We start from the raw sequence: 23,537 nt of genomic DNA on the forward strand, positions 1-23,537 counted from the left end.
ACTGAGCCATCTCTCTGGTCTTTGTGAACACTTTCTCTAACAATGGAGGTCATCAGGACTTAGTATGTGATGCTAGCTTGGCTGTTTAAGCATAGATACTGAACAAATGACTCATTATAGACTGGATGGTCCTGTCGTGAAAAATGTTCTATCCTTAACTGCCCAATACACACATTCATTTGTTCGTGGAGCAGATCATAAATTTAGTCCGCTTTACCCACCACATAAACCAACTGAACAGTATAAATGAAGTTGATGGGAGAAGAGCGTATTAAAGCTTTAAAACCGGGCTTTCCTTTGCTTTCCCCAGGATCTATGTCCTTTTTGGAGAAAGAGAGTGTTAACGCAGGTCTTTAGGTTCGAGTCCCCCTTGTTAGCTGTCTGAACTTGGCACCTGAAGATCTTAGGTCCCTGCGTTATTGTTCAGTGGAATCCCTAGAGGTTAGACTCCTTTCCTACTAAGACTCAGGAGACTGGACTAAGAGGAACAACTAGATTGATGTGTGTGCAGTCAGAGCATCTTAAGTCAAAGACATCCTAACTACAAAGGAGGGGAGAATTGTTCATGTAACAAAACCACAGGCACTTGTCAATTGACAGGGAGTGTGTGCATGTGTGTGCGTGCATGCATGTGTGTCTGTATGCACGCATTGTACAGGTGCACTCGTGTGCATGTTCTCTCCCTGGCCTGGAGCTCACCGAGTAGGCTAGCTTGGTTGATCAGTAAGCCCCAGAGATCCTCCCATCTCTGCCTATTTAGTAGCACTGAGATTACAAGTGCACATGGCTGTATTTGTTTCTTTTCTTGCTTAGAGCTCACAATAGTGGGGCAGAGGCATGCTGGCACAAACAACTGAGAGCGCACACCTTGATGTACAAGCAGGAGGCAGAGGGGCATGTTGGGAATGATAACAGTTTTGTCCAAAGCCCACCCCCTAGTTACACACCTCCAACAAGGCCACACGCCTAGTCCTTCCCAAACAAATACAGCATCTGGGGACCACCAAACCCCAAACCCAGCTTCTCTGTGGCTTCCAGAGATTGAACCCAGGTCCTCATACCTGTGCGGCAAGCAGTTTACAAGTGGGCCATCTCTTCTGCCCATGATCATTTCTTTGATCCATAATACTGATTTTGAAATGGAAGCTAACTGCTGTCCTAGAGATGCAGGTAGAAGCTGAAATAAAGAAGCTTTTCCCCAAGATAAAGTCATCCTTATTGTGGTAAGAAACAAATTGTTACTGTCCATTTTGTATAAGAAAATCACATTTGCTGTACCAAATCAGTGTGCTGGCCATTTTGGCCCTCTCTTTATGCTGACGTCTTTCTGAAGAATTGTATATTAAAGACTGTCTCTTTTCTTAAGTCTCTTGAATATGCTGTTAACTTTGCCAACTTAGGAACACTTTAATAAAATACTTCTTCAACTCTACCTTGAATTTGGGATGCCTAAACAGAGTCTTAGTATGGAGAGTAATTTTTCTCTTGAAAATTGACCTCTGAAGCTCTTCGTGGAGATGGATTTGTCTGCTGATGTGTTTGCTGTGATCTGGGGCAGCTGGTTCTCTGAGCCTCCCAGAAGGGCTCAGAGTTGTCAAAGAGCGAGCCGGGCTTGGCTGTTGTCTGTGTCGTCCATCTTCCCTGTCAGCACGAGTTGGGGAATACACAGTCCCGTGTAACCCAGGCGGGGGGGCAGAACAACACCTTCTGACGTTGGCCATTCCCACACCTAGAGTAAGCCATGAGGATCAGTGCCTCATTGTTGAGACAAAAGCAACTTCAGAAATGGTTTATTTTGCCTCTTGGTCTGAGGATACAGATCGTTGTGTCAGGGAAGGCTGGAGGTACAAAGCTTGAGGGGGGCTGGTCACATCACATCCACTGTCAAGACGAAGAGAGAGATGGAGGCCGGTGTTCGGTTCACCTTCTGCTGTCCAGGATCCCAGCCCACGGGAGGGTGCAGCCTACAATCTGGGTGGGTCTTCGTCACTTAATCCAATATTGGAACTCTCTTACAGACAGGCCCAGAGTTGTTTCTACGGTGATTCTAAGCCCTATCAGGTTGCAAGATGAATCATTGAGTTAGCCTTAGCTAACTAACTGGTTGATTGTCAGCGGTTGCTTGGTGCAAGGAAGATGGAAAGATAGGAGAGCTTGGTCAGTGGCTTCGGCTGGCTATGTGGTACGAGGAAGACACTTGTTTTGGTCTTGAGACAGGGCCTGGTGTAGTCTTCAATTCCCTATGCAGCTGAGGATGAGCTAAAATTTTCTCTTCCTGCCTCTATCCACCGAGGGCTGGGATTCCAGGTGCAGGTCATCACACTCAGCCAGGAAAGCGGTGTTGCAAAACTGCAGACAAAGACGACCTGACGAAACCTTTTCAGAACCAGGAGAGTGGAGTGGTACACATTTTCTGTATCTAATACAAGAAAGTTATTTATCTTGATGCATAGGAAGAATGAGATTGCACTGTGGCGGCAATACTCTCAGCGATATCAAGTGACCATCCAGTGCTCTGTGTGGGAAGTTTATGTATGTGTTCCTGTGTACACATGTGTATGACACCCAGAGATCTACATTAGGATCCTCCTCTATCACCCTCCACCTTATTTTCTGAGACAGTCTCTTACTGAGCCTGGGACTCACGGATTGGCTAACATGCTCCAGGGGTCTTTCCATCTTCGTGCCAGGCACACAGGTGCAGGCTTTCTCTGTAGGTGCTGATACCCAAATTCGGGTCCTCATGTTTGTTCAGCAAACTCTTACTCCCTGAGCCACTCACCCAAACCCCTGATTGCCGCATTTAACAAGCTAGCACACTTGAGTTTATCTGGTTGCAAATTATAAATTGAGCCCACAGAGGAGTACAGAACTGCAAGTCCTTTGCGACACTGTTTGACTTGGGGATGTTGGACAGACGTGGGAATGCAACTTTCTTATTTACAGAGAATGTCAGGGTGCGTTTTAGCAGATCTTAAGCCACCAAAGTTGTTTATGGCTATCTGGCAAGGATCCCCATGGCATTTTATCTCGGTAAGGAAAACTTGAAAACAGCCAGAACAAGTCACCAAAAAATGTAGATGATAAATGTGAACAAGCCCACTGTGTAACCTAGAAGAAGATGGATGAAGATGTTGTCTGGGCTTCAGAGAGCCCTTGGTCAGACCACAGTTGTTCTTCCACAGAACTACCCCACAGTAAGAAAGCACCCCATAGTAAGAAAGCCACATGAGTGACTTCAACACAAATCCCCAACTTCTGACAATTTTGTCCAAATTCTTTTATGTGCAAAGGGGAAAACAGAGTCCTTTGAGTCCCCTGTCCTAGTTGGCCGTGGCTGTCAGCTTGACACAGCCCAGAGTCATGTGAGAGGGGAAGCTTTAATGTCTGGATCAGATTGGCCTACTGGCATGTCTGGGGTGGGGGCATTGTTTTAATTGTTAATAGATATAGGAGGGCCCAGAACCACTGTAGGTGGCACCATCCCTAGGCAGATGGTCCTGAACCATATTAGAAAGCTAGCTAATTCCAAGCCAGCCTTTGAGCCAGCCAGCACCCAGCATCCTCCATGGTTCCTGTTGTACTTCTTGGCTGTGAGGTGAGTTCCTTACTTGGAGGTAATGTTGCATGGAACATCAAACATCCCTGCCTTCAAGTTCTTGCCTTGACTTCTTTCAGTGATGGATTACAACCTGGAGTCCCAAGCCAATATGAACCTTCCTCCATTTAAAGTGATTTTGATCAGAGTATTTGTTACAGCAACAGAACAAAACCAGAACCCTGCCATCTGGCCAGTCTAGGTCCTCCCATTGCTTTCTCACTTCTTCATAATTCAGGGAGGTTCTTTGGTAGAAGAAATGGCTGTCTTACTGAGACATTTTAAGAAAACACATATACAGCGCTGGGAAGATGGCTCAGTTGGTAAAGTTCTTGCCTCCCAAAGTTTATGGACCTGACCTGGATCCCAAGAATTCACATAGAAAAAGAAGAAAGTCATTGGCTCTGTGAAGGCCTCGCTTGAGAATCCTCACTCTCTCTTCTGCTTTGGTCTCTGTGCATGATGCCCAGTGGGATTGCAGGGGAGTAGGGCACACAGACTTATAAGGGGCACAGTGACAGTCAATGTTGACTGCCAACCTGGCAGGATCTAGACTCCTAAGTTGGAGACAAGCCTCAGGGCATATCTGTGAGAGTTTCTAGATGGGGTTAACTGAGGACAAAGACCCACCCTGGATGTGGGCAGCACCATTCCATGGAACTGGGATCCTGGATTCACTAGAAAAGAAGGCAAGCTGAGTACAGGCCTTTGCCTTTCTGTGTCTCCTGACTGTGGCTGTGTGTGAGCAGCTGCCTCACACTCCTGCTGCCATGCCTTCCCCACCATGATGGACTGTACCCTCAGACTGTGAGCCAATGTGAACTGTCCCTTTCTTCCTTTTCTGTCACAGTGGTGACATAACTGACAAAGGGCCCTGAGTCGTCCTGAGTCGTGTCTCTTTTACGTCATTTAGGCTCTACCTAGAAGCTGAAGGATGCTGGCACCATGCTCTTATCAGCCTCCTGAACTAAGAGCTGAAGCAAACGGTTCTTTATAACTCACTGGCATTTTATTATAGCAACAAAAATGGGCTGAGACAGTATATAACACATCAAACATTTGAAAAACGACTGACTGACCGGCTGACTGACCAGTTGACTGACTGGCTGACTGACCGGCTGACTGACCGGCTGAGTGACTGACTGACTGGCTGACTGGCTGACTGACTGACTGACTGACTGACTGGCTGGCTGACTGACTGACTGGCTGGCTGACTGACTGACTGACTGACTGACTGGCTGACTGGCTGACTGACTGACTGACTGACTGACTGGCTGGCTGACTGACTGACTGGCTGGCTGACTGACTGACTGACTGACTGACTGGCTGGCTGACTGACTGACTGACTGACTGACTGGCCGGCTGGCTGACTGACTGACCGACTGGCTGACTGACTGACTGACTGACTGACTGACTGACTGACTGACTGACTAGCTGACTGACCGGCTGACTGACTGACTGACCGGCTGACTGACTGACTGACTGACTGACTAGCTGACTGACCGGCTGACTGGCTGACTGGCTGACTGACTGGCTGACTGACTGACTGACTGACTGACTGACTGACTGACTGACTGACTGACTGGCTGGCTGACTGACTGACTGACTGACTAGCTGACTGACCGGCTGACTGACTGACTGGCTGACTGACTGACTGGCTGACTGACTGGCTGACTGACTGATTGGCTGACTGACTGACTGACTGACTGACTGACTGACTGACTGACTGACTGGCTGACTGACTGACTGGCTGGCTGACTGACTGACTGGCTGACTGGCTGGCTGACTGGCTGGCTGACTGACTGACTGACTGACTGGCTGGCTGGCTGACTGGCTGGCTGACTGACTGACTGACTGACTGACTGACTGACTGACTAGCTGACTGACCGGCTGACTGACTGACCGGCTGACTGACTGATTGGCTGACTGACTGACTGACTGACTAAATGAATGCGGAATAAAGAACCCATCCCAATGATACACTAGACCACTAAGGTGGCCTATGACTTACTTGGAACACTTCTGGGGAACGCTTATTCAAGCATATCATTTTAGTAGCAGATGGTTTAGATTGAAAGAAGCAAAGAAGGGTCTGAGTGTTTAAACGTTGCTAAAGAGACTGTAAAAGGCAGAAAGTCTTGGGAAGGTACTGCCTGCTGCCAGGATGTCTGGAGAAGAAAACTAGCCTGTTTATCTTTTAAGAGATTTTAAAAAATATATTATGCCATTATAAACAGTAACTCAATTAAGTAAATTGTTTAGCTGAATTTTTCATTCTGAATACAAAAGAGACGCATTATGTGGAAAATAGCCTGGGGGAGGCCCCTAGGAGGGTGGACATCTGTTTCAAGGGCCAGTGACTGATGTCCGCAGTGTGAGGCACTCTGGTTGAACCGCTTTCTTAGACCATCTTTCCCCTTCAACCCACAAGCCTTGCTTGTGACCCAAATGAGAGGCGGCTTACAGAGACAGAACTGTGAATCAGGACTTCTTGTTCCCCAACACACCAGTTTACAGGCATGGAGTTCTGTCAGAATGATTCTGCGGAAATGAGGAACGGGAAGGGATGCACCAGAATGTACCAGAATGTACCAGATTGTACCAGTCATGAGACGGCCCAGTGGGTGCTGTGGTTGGGGTGTGGAATGCCCCCTGGTCCCCTGCTGTGGTGTGATCTGGAAGGTTGTAGAACTTCTAGGAGGTAGGGCCTTGACAGAGGATGTAAGTCATGGGGATGGGGATGAGCTTCAGATGTTCATGCTCACGCCCCTTACAGTTCTCTTTATATCTTCTGTGTATGGATGAGATGAGCAGCCAGCTTCCTGCTCCTGTGGTCATGCCTTCCCTGCTGCTCACATCTTCCCACCATGACGGGCTCTAGCCCTCTGATCCTTTTCCCCTTTAAGTTCCTTTGTATGGACATTTTACCATAATGAAAGAGGGAAGGAAGCCAGGGGAGGGCTAGACATCTAGGGTAGAGAGATGAAGTTCTCAGGACAGTAGGCATTTCCTATTGGTGCAGAAAGACTTGATTTTTTACATTAAAATTTTATTTTATTATTCATTGAGTGTGTCACATGTATGTCACGACATGTGTGTGCAGGTCAGAAGACAGCTTGTGGGAGGGGGCTTTCTCCTTTGACCATGTGGGTTCCAGGAATGGAACTCAGTTGTCTGGCTTGGAGGCAGGTACATCCCAGTGGCCCAGATTTCAGTACATCGCTTTTAGTCACCAGCTCTCTCTAAGCAACCTGAGTTGAGTATTTCAAGCCTTAAACAACCAACACAGCCACTTTATGTATATCCAGCAGCCAAATGGCATCCCCTTGGCATTTCTGGGGAAGATGGCACTATGCCTGCTGGTAGGCATTTAGCATCTGCCAAGAGACTGAGATACAGAGAGCTGGGGAGATGAGTTGGTTGGTGAAGTGCCTGCCTCGCCAGTATGAAGATGTAAGTCTGATCCCCAGAACCCACGTAACAGAAAGCCAGGCATGGTGGTGTGTGCATGTGTAATCCCAGTGCTACAGGGATGCAGACAGGCAGATCCTGGGGCTCACTGGCCAGGTAGACTAGCCTACTGGCAGGTTCCAGGCCACTGAAAGACTCTGTCTCAAAAGATTAAATAAAAAGTGAACAGCATAAAGAGTGAGGTTATCTTCTGTCACCCCTCCCCACCACACACACACCACACACACACACACACCACACCACACAGCACACCACACACCACACACCACACACACCACACATACACCACACACACACACAACACAACACACACACCACACACACACCACACCACACACACACACAACACTACACTTATACCACACAACACACACACCACACCACACACACACCACACCACACACACACAACACTACACTTTTACCACACGACACACACACCACACCACACCACACACCACACCACACACCACACACCACACACACACCACACATACACCACACACACACACACAACACACACACAACACACCACACACATACCACAAACACACACCACACCACACACACACACCACACTACACTCATACCACACACACACATACATCATACCACACCAAACACACGCACACCACATACCACACACATACCTCACCATACACACACCACACCACACCAAACACACACACACCACACCACACACACACCACACCACACACACACAACACTACACTTTTACCACACGACACACACACCACACCACACCACACACCACACCACACACCACACACCACACACACACCACACATACACCACACACACACACACAACACACACACAACACACCACACACATACCACAAACACACACCACACCACACACACACACCACACTACACTCATACCACACACACACATACATCATACCACACCAAACACACGCACACCACATACCACACACATACCTCACCATACACACACCACACCACACCAAACACACACACACCACACCACACAGCACACCACACACCACACACCACACATACACAAAAATACCACACATACACCACACACACACAACACAACACACACAACACACACACCACACCACACACACACACAACACTACACTTATACCACATGACACACACACCACACCACACACCACACCACACACCACACACACACCACACATACACCACACACACACACAACACACCACACACATACCACAAACACACACATACACACCACACCAAACACACACACCACACACACCACACACACACACACCACAAACACACCACACACACCACACACACACACACCACACACACACACCACACACACACACCACACACACACACAACACTACACTTATACCACATGACACACACACCACACCACACACCACACCACACACCACACACACACCACACACACACCACACATACACCACACACACACACAACACACCACACACATACCACAAACACACACATACACACCACACCAAACACACACACCACACACACCACACACACACACACCACAAACACACCACACACACCACACACACACACCACACACACACACCACACACACACACCACACACACACCACACACACACACCACACACACCCAACACACTACACACACCGTACCACACCACCCCCCCACACACACATACATCACACCACACCAAACACACACACACCACATACCCCCACACACACACCACAGACACACACAGCACACCACACACACACACACCACACCACACACACACACACACACCACACACATACCACACCACACACACCACACACCATACCACACCACACACACACCACACACATACCACACCACACACCCACACCATACCACACCACACACACACCACACCCAACACACCACACACACACCCAACACACACCACACACACATATCACACACACCACACACACCACACCACAAACACACACATCACACCACACACACACACCACACTACACACATGCACCACACACACAGGATGAGATATAAACTGGACCACAATTAGAATAATTAACCATTTCCTCAGAAGGAAGGGCAGAATCAGAGATCTAGTTGTATTTGCTTTTCCTTCTTCTAAAGGAAGACTGGTGAGGGGAGTGTGAGGGTTGGGGAAGCCATATGATGCAAGCTGGTCTAGTATTGGCTTAATTCTTCATCCCCTCCTGTCACTCTCTATTATAGGCTGGAGGGGCCACTGCTGTCTTGCCTGCCGTGAGCAGGTCCTATGGGAAGGGCACCTCAGGTAGCAGAAAGAAGACATGGGCAGAGCCAGGCAGTTCCAACTGATTCTGGATCCAGCCATATTCAGAGGGTTCTCCTTTCTTTCTTAACAGTATTTTGAACTGGTTTGTTTGAATCATCTTGTTTTGTCTTTTGCTGCTGTAAATGCTGTCTAATTGAAGTGGAAGAATGAACTTTCATCAGAAAAATGTTCTCTCTCTCTCTCTCTCTCTCTCTCTCTCTTTCTCGTGTGTGTGTGTGTGTGTGTCTGTAGATATGCATGTCCTATGTGACATGTGCATGTGTGTTTGTACAGGCGTGCATTCCCATGTACTTCTCTGTGGAAACCAGACAAGGATGCCAGGTGACTTCTGTCACTTGCCCCCTTATTCGCTTCAGATAGAATCTCTCACTGAAACTTGAGTGTCCTAGTTTGCTTCCCAACTGCTATGATAAACACTATGACCAAAAGCAACTTGGGAAGGAAAGGGTTTATTTCATCCTATAGTAGTATGTTACAAAGGAAAGCCAAGGCAGGAACCTGGAGGCAGGAACTAAAACAGAGACCATGGAGGAGAGCTGCTTCCTGGCTTACACCCATAGCTTCTTCAGCTTGCTTTCTTAGAGAGTCCAGCACCATCTGCACAGGGGTGGCACCTGATCGGTGAGCTGGGCCCTCTCACATTGACAAATAAATAATAATAATAATAATAATAATAATAATAATAATAATAATAATGATAACGAACCTCACAGTCATACCTAAAAGCCAATCTGATGAAGGCATTTTCTTAACTGAAGGTCTCTCTTTCCAGCTTGTATCAAGTTGACAAAAAACTTATCAGCACACTCAAGCTTGTCATTTTTCTGCGAGACTGGATAGCCATAAAGACCCTGTGATCCTCTTTAGTCCACCAAGTACAATACTTGAGTTACTGGTGCATGTGATCATACTTTTTTTTTTGTACATACTTGGGATTTGACTCAAGTCCCTAATGATTGTGCAGCAATCAGTCTTACTCACTGATCCATCTCCCCAACCCCATGCTGAGTCCAGCTTGGTCATGGCTGGGGCAGTGTAACATGGTTTCCACCCCTGGAACAGAGTCAGCAGGGCGTGGGCTTCCATGAGTGCCTATAGTTGCTATGGGCATAAAGCTTATTTGTATGAAAATATATATTTTACTTTATGTCCCTCCTTTGGGAAATATTCTCCCTGCCAAGGTTATTAGGGAATGTTCTTCCTGACAAGGTTAATGACTTCATGATTATCAGAGACAGCATGAGTCTGAGAGGCAAGGGTGGGTCTATGTCTCAGCAAAATGGTAAATGCTGAGACCTTCAGGATAGCCCTTAAGGCTGTAGGAAAGAACTCTGAAAACATGAGCTCAAAATATATAATTTCTTAACTATGCAAAATATAAAGATGCAATGTGAATAGTATAAGGAGCTTCAAAGACAAAGGAACAGAGGCAGCTAATCAGAAAGGTACTAAGGAAGGAGATAAAGAGATTTAGGGATTGGTGATCACAGGGCAAGATCCCACCCAGCTAAGTTCACTGTATGTGCTTACAAAGGCAATCAGATTCCTGAGTTTAAGGTCAGCCTAGGACAGAGGGAGTTTAGGTCCAGGCCCAGGCATGGGAGGAATGGTAATTTTAGGGCAGGATCCTACCCAGCTAACTTACTGTCTGTGTTTAACAAAGGCAGGCAGATCATTGAATTCTATCACAATGTAAATAAAATGTGCTTGCTGTCTCTTACTAAGAATCAAGGGGGGGTTGGGGATTTGGCTCAGTGGTAGAGCACTTGCCTAGGAAGCACAAGGTCCTGGGTTCAATCCCCAGCCCCGAAAAAAAGAAAAGAAAAAAAAAAAAAGAATCAAGGGGCTGGGGTCATGGGATGCTGATTCATGGGATAATCAAAAGGGAACCTGGGGTAATGACAGAATTACTATGAAAATAAAAGGCTATGCTATCAAGAAAGAGTTTTTAGAATTGCAAGAAAAGGCATCTCAAGAGAGAACAGAGAGAGAGAGAGAGAGAGAGAGAGAGAGAGAGAGAGAGAGAGAGAGTTACCAAGCATCCTCTGGGGCCAGTGAGAGTGGGTGTTCCTACCCACTGAGGGCCAGATGTGGCAGTCAGTGAATAAAAAATGGTCAGTGTTTGAGGAAGCAGGACTTCAAGGCACAGCACCAGGACTCAGGACTCAGATGCTTAGAAAGGAACTGGAAGGGCTCATGTGGGCAGACTGTGGTAACTTTTCACATTCTGTGGCGTCTTACTGGTTAACCCTGGAAACTCACCTCTCTCCAAGGAGGACATCTGATAGATTTATAAACGTGGGAAAGTCCAGGTCATTCAAGACAGGGTAGGCATGAATGGGGACAAGCAAGGTGTCATCTCCCTGAAATTAGTGTGGAGGAAAGTTAAATTTAGTGTTTGGAAAACTATCATTTTGAACTTTTTTTAATCCTTCGAGAATTTCCTTAGGAAACCTCGGTGGTTTAAGTAAAACATTAGAAATCCTGGGTTTCTTTTGTGAGTGTATGTGTGTGGACATGTGCACACATCCATTTGCACAGAAGTGGCTGGCAAGAGAACCCAAGGGATCCTCTTACGCCTACCTCCTCCTCCCAGCAATGAGATCACCAGTACATAGCAACATGGCCTGCATCTTTAAAAAGTATGTTCTAGGGATCAAACTCAGATCTTCATGCTTGCATGGTGAGTACTTTACCAACTGAGCTGTGTCTCGACTCCTAGGAAATCGTATTTCTTAACCATGAACAAAGCACAGAGATGTTAAAATCTATCTTACTGGAACAATGTCTGCTGCTACCTATAGAAACCGAAGGTAATAACCCCCCACCCTGCTGCTCCATCTGCTCCTGGGGGGGGGGGCGGTTAGAGAGGAGACCACGACAAGGTCTGCTCAGCAAGGTGGAGTGCAAAGCTATTCGTCAGAAAGAGCACAAAGACCAATTCTCGGTCATTCTAGTTTGGCTGTGACCTTGAAAAAAGGTCTTTGATTTCTCCATGTTTGTGAGGTCCTCAGCAACATGGGTACAGTTATATTTTCCTTTGTGGATCTCTTTAAAAGTCAAAGCAGGCTACAGCCTTAAAATGTGAAAAGTACTGCATTAATGTGGTGTATCTTTATTAGCTCGGTGACCATTTCCAGTGGCAGGAAATGTGCTGTGGGGCTCTATGCCCCAGCTTCCTGACTCTGTATGAGATCACAGAACTGAGTATGGGGTTATAAAATATTTGGTAAAAGGTCCAAATGCACAAGGCCTAAAAAATTTTAATTTAAAACCAAGTGCTGGTGAATCTGAGATGTATCCAGGATTGCTTGCCCATGGTTCATCTGACATCACTGCAGCCTTGGCTCTGAATACAGGGCATGTGCACTTCATTGTGTATGCCGTGAGTCCGAGCAGTGCCAGTCGACACTGCTGAAACACCCTGGCTCAGAGCCAAGACTATCACATAATGTTAATTGTAGAGTATTTGTAAATTGTACATACGAGATAGTCTGCAGAGTAGTTCTACAGAAACACAACACTTTAATCATGGGAAAAGGGGACTTCCCCTCAGCAGTGAAGCTACCTTAGCCTTCCTCTGTTACTCCTCAGCACGTGTCAAGTGTAGCTTGGGATTGTATTATGTTAGAATGTACGGGACTTTGTGTGTTTGTCTGCTTGGTCTTTAGTTTTATTGTATATGTGTGTAGTGTTGGCACACGTGTGTGTTAGTATACATGCTTGTGAATGGCCAGGGGAAGATGTTGAGTGCCCTGTTCTACCTGCCTTATTCCCTTGAGACAGGGTCTCTCAGTGAACCTCGAACCAGACAGTCCCTGCAATCCTCCTGTCTCCATCACGGCATGGTGCTAGGGATACAGGGATGCACATTCATGCCCAGGTCTTTACATGGGTTCTGGAGACTCGAACTCAATGCTTTAACCATTAACTGTCTCCCCAGCCTTGACTTTAGTTCTTATACAAGGTTTCTCTTTACAGCCCAGGATGGCCATGAAATTGAGATCCTCTTCAGAGCTGAAATTATAGCACTGAGGGCATGGGCCTTTTGAAAGTGAAAACCAAAGGCCTTTAAATCAGACCTTGCTACACAGATGATAAGCGATAAGAGTATTATTTGAAAGAAAAAAGGAACTCAGCTGCTGCAAATTTGGTAACCTCCCATTGAGTGAAGCTAACTTCGAGACTTCGGATCTTTGAAAGACTGGGCCTTTGACAAAAAGATGAGTGGAGGGCACTGTGGGGCCTGCTCACTCAGGCCGGAGCTGAAGGTTGAATGAAGAGACCTGGCATAGACTCCCAAGAGCTCAACCCGCAGGCACCTCAGGCCAGTAGGCTCCGCCTCTCTGAGGACTGAAGACTCCACCCCTCTCTGTGCGCGTTGCTGCCGCTGGAGTCTCCAGTCGCCAGTGTTTATAACTACAGAATGGGGTGCTATTTATTTTCTAGCTCCGCACTTAAAGGAGCACATTAAGGTTATTTGACAAAACTTTCACAGGGCCCCACCACCGCAGGATAAATGGAGGTTTGGCATAGGCAGTGGGGGATTGCAGGGTAGTGTCTTCCCAGGAACGCTGTGGCCTAACCTCTTCCTAGTTGGGATCCAGGCACAGCCCTGAACCTCCAGCCTCATACACCACTCGGGGAGTGCTGAGGGGCCACACTGGCTCGCTCTTCTTCCTTTCAGGGTGTGATGAGTTAAGGCATGGCTGGCAGAGAGAGACTCGCGGTGCAGGCGATTCAGGATCACTGTGTTCTAATATCTTTCCCACTGGGAGGAAGGTACAGCTGAGGGCAGTCTCCTCTCTTAGGACACTGAGAGCACACAGGTCCAGCTACCTGTCCTTCATCCTCCTTCAGGATTAGGATACAAAGTGTCCCCCTCCCCCACCATCTCAAACCCCAGACAAATAGCAACTTCCAGAAACTCACCTTACAGTGAATGCGGATGCAGTCATAATAGTAACGCCACTCATCTGGAGAAAATGTAATAGTGACCGTGAGTGACAAGCCTGGGATGAGGCGATGCTCCTGGAAGGCAGGTAGGCTGTGTTGGGACAGGCCCTGGACCTGACAGACAGCAGCAGCACTGGGGTGGGATGGGGGTGGGGTGGGGCATGGGGTGGGGGGAAGAATGCACACACTCCTGCCCTAGCAGGCCTGAGTCAGAAACCACAACCCTTCCCACATCTCCCTCAGCAGGGAAGGTGACCCAGGGGCAGTACCTTCTTCTCAAAGCTGATCTGAAAGTATTTGGTTTGTGGAGGTAAAATATGAAGGTGTGTGTCTTCATCCGAAATATTGGCGATATTCTGGGTGAGAGAAAGACCAGTAAGAATAGGGCTTATTTGCGTACACCTTATTATTTTAAAATTTTCAAAAGACATGAAATATGGGCTGGGAGATGGCTCAGTCGATGAGTGCTGGGTAAGCATGAGGCACCGAGTTCAGATCCCCAGCCCCCACGGGAAAGCTGGGTACCACAGCAGCAGTTTGTACCAGTGAGCCCTGTGCTGGGGAGGAGCCAGGAGAACCCTGGGGCTCCCTGGCCAGCAAGTCTAGAAGAATGGATTAGCTCCAGGTTCTGGTGGAGAGCGACTGCAGAAGACGCCCATGCCCTCTTTTGGCTTTCTCCTGTATGTATACAGGTGCATGTGCTTACATACACATATGTGTACGTATGTCATACGTACGTGTATGCATACACATACATACACACACACACAGAAAGAGAGAGAGAGAGAGAGAGAGAGAGAGAGAGAGAGAGAGAGAATAGCATTAGGCAAAATTAGCTTTTCCTATGTTCTTAGAATATGTGGGTTATAAATGTGTGCTTATGTGTTTATATGTAATATGTTTATTATGCTCAATAGCACGCAACTTAAAAAAGACACATTATACTTTTAATTTAAAGTTCTAGATTGCCAATTGATTATCACAAATGACTTTTTTTAGGACTGGAGAGATGGCTCAGCAGTTGATTGCTTTCTGTACTTATACAGGATCAGGGTTCAGTTCCCAGCACCCACAGCTGGTGACTTACAGCACCCGTAACTCCAGATCCAGAGGCTCTGAGGACACCCTCTCCTGGATGCCACGGGCACTAGCAGTCACATGCACACACCCTCACCTCCCTTCTCCCCCACCCACCACACACACACATACACACACACACACACACACACACACACAAGTTGACTCACAGCTACCTGTAACTGTAGCTCCAGGGGACACAAAGCCCTCTCTGGCTTCTGAGGGAATTTACACACATGTGGTATACAGTCACCCAGACAACTCTCATGTATGGGAATAAAATAAAGAGATGACCTTGTTGATTTTTGCCTAAACCTTGCATTCATGGCCAACTGATGACTACAGTAAATAAATAAGTGTGGTTCAAAAAAAAAACAATAAGCATGATTATGCTCATGTGGGGCGTGCTGTGGCAGGGTGTGCTGTGTCTATACTGTGCCCCAAATCCCCAGGCCCTCAGGAGAAGACACTGACTGCTACTCGTGGACCTAATTTTGAGAAGCAACATTTAGGGGAGGGTAGAGTCCGTAAAATCTGTATCATGGAGTTGAACAGTATATTACAGAAAGCTCGAGGTTAATGAGTTTTGTCTGGACCTATAAACACTCTGGATGTCTTCTAGGAAAAGTGATAGCTTACTTCTTAATAAATATAATTTCTGAGACAAAGACAACTCTGTTCCCAAAACGGGGGGGGGGGGAGAGAATACTAGGGGCCTTGGGTTTTAGGAAAAAAAACCCACAGAGATCATTATTTAAACTTTCAAAGTAGACTGAATCACTAATATTAATATGCATGCAGACAGATGCTTCAGACCCTTCAGATCTGCGTGGCCTCAGTGTTAATGAACTGCACTCAGTTCATCCCACTTGTGGGCAATTTGCATAGTTTCCCGTGCCTTGTCATCTTCTGCAACAACGAAGACCATTTTCAGCAATCAGACTACCCACATTCCACAGAATGTCTACCTTGCTCTGAGGGGATGTAATGACGGTGAACCTTCTGAGAGACTGCAATACGGTCGGCATGGGCCTGAGTCTCCTTGAAAAGAAATGGAGGCTCCAGCTGACCAGGGTGGGAGGCATACATGAGCTGGCTGCCACCTGAATCAACATGTCTGTACCTATGTCTCCATCAACACCAAGGTTCAGAGCAAGGGATCTCTTGGCTTGAACCGCAGGGTTTGGGACAGGACAGGTGTTGTGTATCTAGTATATGAAGCCTAGGATGTATTAATCCTTGAAGGAAACGCTATCACACTTGCTCTGAGTTCAGCTGCAGTTAACAAGCCAAGGACGGAAGAAAGGAGCTGGAGATGGCTCAGCGGTTAAGAGCACTGACTGCTCTTCCAGAGGTCCTGAGTTCAAATCCCAGCAACCACATGGTGGCTCACAACCATCTGTAAAGAGATCCGATGCCCTCTTCTGGTGTGTCTGAAGACAGCTACAGTGTACTTATATATAATAAATGAATAAATCTTTAAAAAAAAAAGAATGGGAGAAAGGTTTTAGATGGTGTTGGTGTTTCTGAAAAAGAAATGGTACAGCTGGCTGATGATTGAGACCTTTTATTTTGGCGAAATGAAGACTTCTACTGATTTGCGGGAAGGGGGAAACCTTAGTAAAACAGTGTTCTCCCCTTGTTTAGCAAGACTTGTTTTGAAATTGGTGCCGCCCATATGTGCATGAGTGTGAGGTCATCTACTGGGGCACAAGCAACCTACACACAGAAAACTGACTCTCCCTCCCCTGGTGGCCATCAATTGCCTATAGCTCCTTCAGCCCCCAGCTGGGGCTCAAGAGCCTTTGTCCAACCCTTGTTGGAGTTTTACTGGCTGGATCTTGCAAAGGTCTTGTGCAGGCAACCACAGCTGCTTTGGGTTCAAACGTGCAAGGATAAGTCCTGTCCAGAAGATTATCTCTTCCCCATTGTGTGGCTTTTACATTCTTTCTGCCCTCTAGCAGTGTCCTCTGAGCTCAGTGGGTGGAGAAGCAGGTCCACAGAGATACCTCTTCTGAGGCTGAGCCCACGCTAACTTATTCCTAGCACCTCTAGCAGTTACGAGTGCCTTCGATGAGAGTATTGAGGTAATTGCTTTGGGCTTCTGCTTAGCCTTCCTGATGGGAACAGGAAACTGGCTTTTCCAGCATGCCCCAGAATGCTATTAAGATGAAGTCATATTGTACTTTTATCTACTTCTTGTTTGTTTTAATGTCTGATAGAATCGGCGTGGCGTTTTAGATGTCACACTGTCCTCGCTGAATGAATTAACCATCAGGTCAGCCTGGTGTGAGAGTGAGCTCGGAGTCTTTCCTCTCTGCAGGTCAGGCATTGTGCTGGACAATGAGGAAGTAGCAATAGGGGGGAAAAGCAGGCATGGGGCTGCCCTCCAACAGGGCAGAGTTGACACTTTGATCTTAAAGATAGTATCTTTAATCATGTGTACATGTATGTCAGGGTTTGGGCACATACATGTGGATGCCTGTGGAGGCTAGGAAGGTGTGTCTGATCTCTTGGAGCTAGAGTAGTTATACGTAGTTGTGAACTGCCCAACATGGGTTCTGGGAACCAAGGTCAGGTCCTTTGCAGGCACAGTGTGCACTCTTAATTGCTAAGCCATCTCTCCAGTCCCCTCATGTTGTTTATGTTAATATCTGAATCTCAACCCGCATGGTAAAAAAAGGAATAGAAAAGATGAGGTTGCAGCCAGAGCTCTCTCTGATATGCTCTGAGCATGGGTCATGCCTAAATCAGTCATTCTGGCACATTCTGGAATGTGTACACTGGAGTGCCCACTGTTACCCAGGCCTAGACACATCTCTGGACAGGCATGATCAGAATAGGAGCAGGAGACCCCTACCTGGGATGTCCTAGGAAAGGGTCCTCCCGTCCCCTGGTGTTGTAACCACACTGGTTTGGAAGGACACAGTCCTTGAATGCAGTCGGGACCACATCATTCAACCCCCTGTGTATTGGAACAACTGAGTTAAGTTTTTGGAACCAGGGGTTCTCGTTCAGATAGTCCCTCCTCGGAGCCGCCGTGAAGCCCAGACCCTGCCCTCCTGTGGACAAGAGGGTCACAGTTCTAGAAAGGGTGCTGGGAGGACTCCTGTGGCAGATGGATTTGTTCATTCAAGGACACTGATGCCTAATTTCTCTTCAAGGAACTGCCTTTCTGACTAAGTGCTCCCCCACCCCATGTGTGAGTGTGTGTGTGTGTGTGTGTGTGTGTGTGTGTGTGTAAGTACTTGTATTCTTGTGTGCATGTGTGTGTGGAGGCTAGAGGTCAGCCTTGGGTGTCTTCCTTAGTTGTTTTCTAGTTTATTTTTAAAATTGTACTAGGCTTCTTTAGAGGGAGGGTGAGCATGTGTCATGGCACCTGGTGCTCAGAGGACTTCCAGGAACTGATTCTCACTCTGCCATGGGGATCCTGGGGAGCAAATTCAGGCCATCAGGGTTGGCAGAAAGTGCTTTAACCTACTGAGCTTCCTCAAGGGCCCTGCCTTAAATTTTTTTTTTTGGTTACATTTATCTACTTATTGGGGGGTGCGAATCATGGATTGCTTATAGAGGTCTGAGGACAAGTTGTGGGAGTTGGTTTTCTCCCTCTCCGTGTGGGCCCCATGGACTGAACTTAGATTGTCAAGCTTGTTGGTAAGAGCCTTTACCACAGACATCTCACCTCCCACACCCAGTATTTTTTGAAGTAAGATCTCTCATTTTTATCTGGGGCTCCATGACTGGAGGTCTGGCTGAGGTCATGACCTGGTCTGGCTGGCCTGGAAGCCCCAATGTCTGTCTCCACCTCCCTAGCAAACAGGCTTACAAGCCAATGCCATCACACCCAGCTTCTTGGCGTAGTGCTGGGAATCGAACTCAGGTCCTCAGGCTTGTAGAGCAAGCACCTTACTGACTGAGCCATCTCCCCAGCCCCTGCTCTGTATCTGAATTAGTAACATAAATGCTTTTCCAACTCCGTGCCCTTAGCAAGTACCTACCAGGATCTGTTGGTGCTCTTTTTCTATCGTATAGCCTCCAAAATGGACTATGCCTGGTCTGGCCTGGATGACCTTGTTGTTCAGCAGCTTGGCGTAAACCTCTGTGGAGGAAGGTAGACACGCCCGTCATGAGCAACCAAAGCGAGCACTGCACTGAAAAAGGTCTTCGTATGGGCTGTCTCTACTTTAGGGAGCTTTAAGCACAGTGGCTTCAGCTGCCAGTAAGATTGATTCTGAATCCCAAAAGAAACTGTACTGAGTCTTCTTTTTCCTTTTTTTTTTTAATTATTTTTACATGTCTCTGTGTGTGTGTGTGTGTGTGTGTGTGTGTGTGTGTGTCCATCTGTCTATGTCTGTGTGTACCTACAGAGGCCAGAAGAGGATGCCAGATCCCCTAGAGCTGGAGTTCCAGGCAGCTGAGAGCTCCCTGGCATGAGCGGTGGGAACGGACTCAGGTTTGCAGAGCAGCCAGTGCCCTCGTTGGGTCATCTTCTCTATCCCCTCCCTTTCGTCTGTGTTCATGCATGCTCCTGCCCACTAAAGTTATTCGCTCTCCACGTATGTCATGCATGTCTTCGTGTGTGTGCTCGTAGAGGTTAAATGACCCCTCTCTGGGGTCATTCTTCATGTGCTGTCCACTTTTCTTTTGATTTCTGAGATGAGGTGTCTCACAGGCCTGATACTTAGAAGGTGGACTAGGGTAGTGGGCCAGGGAGCCCCAGGGAGCCCCAGGGAGCCCCAGGGAGCTGCCTGGATCTGCTCCCCTAAGTGCTGGGACTGCAAGCACATATCACACAGACATGGGTTTTGCTGTTGTTGTTGCTGCTGCTGGTTTGAGTGTATGTTCTACGTGAGTTCATGATTGAAAGCATGATCCAGGTCCTCATGCTTTCAAGGCAAGAACTTTACTCTCTGAGCCATCTTCCTAGCCCACGTTACACATGTTTACATAAAGGCTGCACAATGAGAATATGAAAAATCCCTTGTTTCGTAGTTAGAGCTACTGTTGCTGTGGTAAAACACCATCGCCAAAATCAGCTTGCGGAGGAAAGAGTTTCTTTGGCGTTCATGTCCTACTGAGTCACAGTGCTCTGAGGGACGTCGAGGCAAGAACTCAAACTGAGCAGGGCCCTGGAGGAGCTGATGCAGAGGCCACAGAGGGGTGCTGCTCTCTGGCTTGCTCTCCGTGGATCGCTCAGCCTGCTTTCTTACAGAACCCATGACCTCCAGCCCAGGGACGGCTCCACCCACAGAGGGCAGGGTTTCTATCAATCACCAATGAGGAAACTTCCCTGCAGACCCGCCTACAGTCTGACCCTGTGGAAGCATTTCTCAGTTGAGGTGCTCTCCTCTCAGATGACTTGAACTTGTGTCAAGTTGACATTAAACTGTCCAGCAGACCTTGGCAAAAAGTTAATAGATATTGGTATTAAAATGGCTGGACCCTTCTCCCCTCTGGAGCCACTGGCACAGATACAGACGCTTCAGAGTGTCTGACAGTGACTTGTGGCACATTATAACACTAAACACATCCGAGATTTGAGATGCCGATGGAACTTTACGTTAAGTTTCATGTGAGAGAAAGCCTGCACTGTAACATGAAAGGTCCTGCTCTGCATAACGGGGCCTTTTAGCTTCCAGACTCTCTCCCTGCTCTGACCTACCTCAACCTTCTTTGAAACACGCAGGCTTTCCTCTCTGCCCCTGCCCCATTGTGTATACTTTGTGTGTGTGTGTGTGTGTGTGTGTGTGTGTGTGTGTGTGTGTACACATTCACGTGTGCTGCGGTGGAGTGTCCTTCCTTGGAAGTCACACCCTTTTCTAGTGATGGGGTTCTCACCTTCCCCTAGAACTCCTCATTCAACTGTGCTTGCTGACCCGTGAGCCCTTCATTCTCCTGTCTCCACCTCCCAGCACCGGGACCACACACGCAGTTTCCCATGCCCCGCTTTCTAAAGACCTTGGGGTCTGGAGATAAGATTCAGGTGTCCTAGCTCTCAAATGCACCTGCTCCTGCTAATCCCCACATCTTCTGTCTGGTTCCTTGTTCTGAGTCATGAGCACCTGGAACCTCCCTGTAGGCGTCTTCTAAGCTCTAACTGCACCAATATGGAGCCAGGGTCCCCATTCTATAGAAGTGGAGCCGAGACTCACCACTTATGCACAGCCTGTCATTAGTAAGCAAGCAGCGCTGGCCAGTGAGCCGCTCAACTTATTTTTTCTTCCTTCCCTTTTTTTTTTTTTTTTAAAGTTGGGGTCTTCTATATCCCAGGCTGCATCAAGTTCACAATCTGGACAAAGGACGACCTTGAACTACTAATTCTCCTGCCTTCAACTCCACAGTGCCAAGTTACAGATGTGTACTAGCTACCACATTCGATTTCTGCAGTGCTGGAGATGGAAGCCAGGGCCTCAAGTGTGCTAGGCAAGGGCTCTAACAATTGAGCTACAACTCTAATCCATTTCTGATATTTTTCTAATTTCAAAATTTGTTTGGGATCGCAAAGCAGCACGCTGTACTCCTGCTCAGAACCGGTTTTGTCTTAAGCTGACAAAAGAGCCCCGTGGAGCAGAGGCGTTCCTAAGGTCTAAGGTGGTGCTGGAATGATTGACGTGGTTGTGTTGGGGGGTGTGGTTAGTTTTAATTATAACCTTGACACAACCTACCTAACCTGGGAGAAGAGCCTCCATGAAGGACTGCCTAGAATCTAGATCAAGTTAATGTAGAGAGAGTATCTCGTGTATTGTATGAATGCATCGCCTGTCAATTCAAACGCCTGTGGCCTACGGCTTAGGCAGGAAATAGAGTTGAGACGTGGGACGTCTGGGAGGAGAAAAGAATTCTGGAACAGAGGCAGGCGGGAGATCTGCCGGGGAAGACGTGAGGAGACAGATGCATGGTGCCTGAGCACAGGTAACCAGACACATGGCAGAACGTAGATGAAAATAAACGGTCTATCTTAAGTTAAGAGTCTAATCAGCCTAGCTATATGGCCAAGGTATTTGTAAATGTATTTTGAGTCCGAGTCTTATTTCTAGGAGCATGGAGCTGGGAGGAAACACCGGGCCCTAACTACAACAACTTAGCCTTGTGGACACAACTGTGAGGCTGTCTTGATGTGGGGAGACACAACCTGAAACTGAGGGGGCACCATTCCCCGATTTGGGAGTCCTGGGCTGTACAAAAGAAACCAGCTGAGCACCAGCGTGCATTGATTCTCTCTCTGCTCTTGACCATGGCCATGATGTGACTGGCTGTGTCGAGATCCCGCCTTGACTTCCTTGCTTTGATGAACTGTGAGCTGAAATAGACCTTGTGTCCCCTCAGTTGCCATTGTCAGGGAAGTTCACCACAGCATGGAAATGAAACCAAGATGGGGTGACTAAGCATGACAGTGGGGAGCTGGCCACAGCTCACCACCCACTGAATGCCCCTCCTCCCCCACAAGGTGTCCACCTCCAGCAAATGGTGGGACCTTCCCGCATGTCAGCTGCTCCAACTGTGAACTGAAATAGAGTGTTTTCAGGACGTTGTTGGATGACCCTAAGGTGCAGAGCTGTAGTTCTCCTCTCCCATCAAGCAACAGGGTTTTCCAGAGGCTTGTGTGGTTATGTGATACGCATGAAAGGGTGGAATGCCCTTGTCTGGAGAAGCAGACTGACCCATGTGGCTGGGGATGAGTCAGACAGGACACGTGGATAGCAAAGGTGTCAGGTCAGGCAGCTCTGGGTGAGGTGGGACGGAGACACAGGAAAAACTTGGGGGATATGAAAAGGCAGGAGAGCCCCTCACCCTAGCCAAAGCTTCTCATCTGTACAGAAGCAAGAGTCCGGCAAATTAACAACCACCCAGGGCCTTTCCACCCTCCCACCTATAAACCCAGGCTTCTTAGAACATCACCAGAAGCCCATTGACAAGGAAAGGATTGTGGAAGCCTGCCTGTGCAGACCCAGAGGTTTCTTATTTTACTTTCTCAAATTATAACCCTATCCAAGAATTGCCAGAGTCACCCTGTTATGTCTCCAGAAGAGAGCCAAAAGGACAGAAAAGAGTTCTTGGCAACCTGTTAAAATGCATCCTGAAAGCCACCAAAAAAGGTATATGCATCTCCGACCAA

General features: G+C 47.6%; 1 protein-coding gene across 3 annotated transcripts in view; it reads right to left on the reverse strand.

Annotated features, from left to right (window-relative positions):
• The window catches only part of Cfap221 (cilia and flagella associated protein 221), a 70,554-nt gene that overhangs the window by 42,856 nt on the left and 4,161 nt on the right, over positions 1–23,537 (reverse strand). For all 3 annotated transcript variants that reach the window (NM_001429616.1, NM_001429615.1, XM_087581119.1), the window contains 4 exon segments: positions 11,651–11,751; positions 14,321–14,419; positions 14,614–14,700; positions 19,420–19,520. In NM_001429616.1, coding sequence (NP_001416545.1) covers positions 11,651–11,751; positions 14,321–14,419; positions 14,614–14,700; positions 19,420–19,520 — 388 coding nt within the window.

This window comes from Rattus norvegicus, chromosome 13 (genome assembly GCF_021556685.1).
Source record: "Rattus norvegicus strain SHRSP/BbbUtx chromosome 13, alternate assembly SHRSP_T2T, whole genome shotgun sequence".
NCBI lineage: Eukaryota > Metazoa > Chordata > Mammalia > Rodentia > Muridae > Rattus > Rattus norvegicus.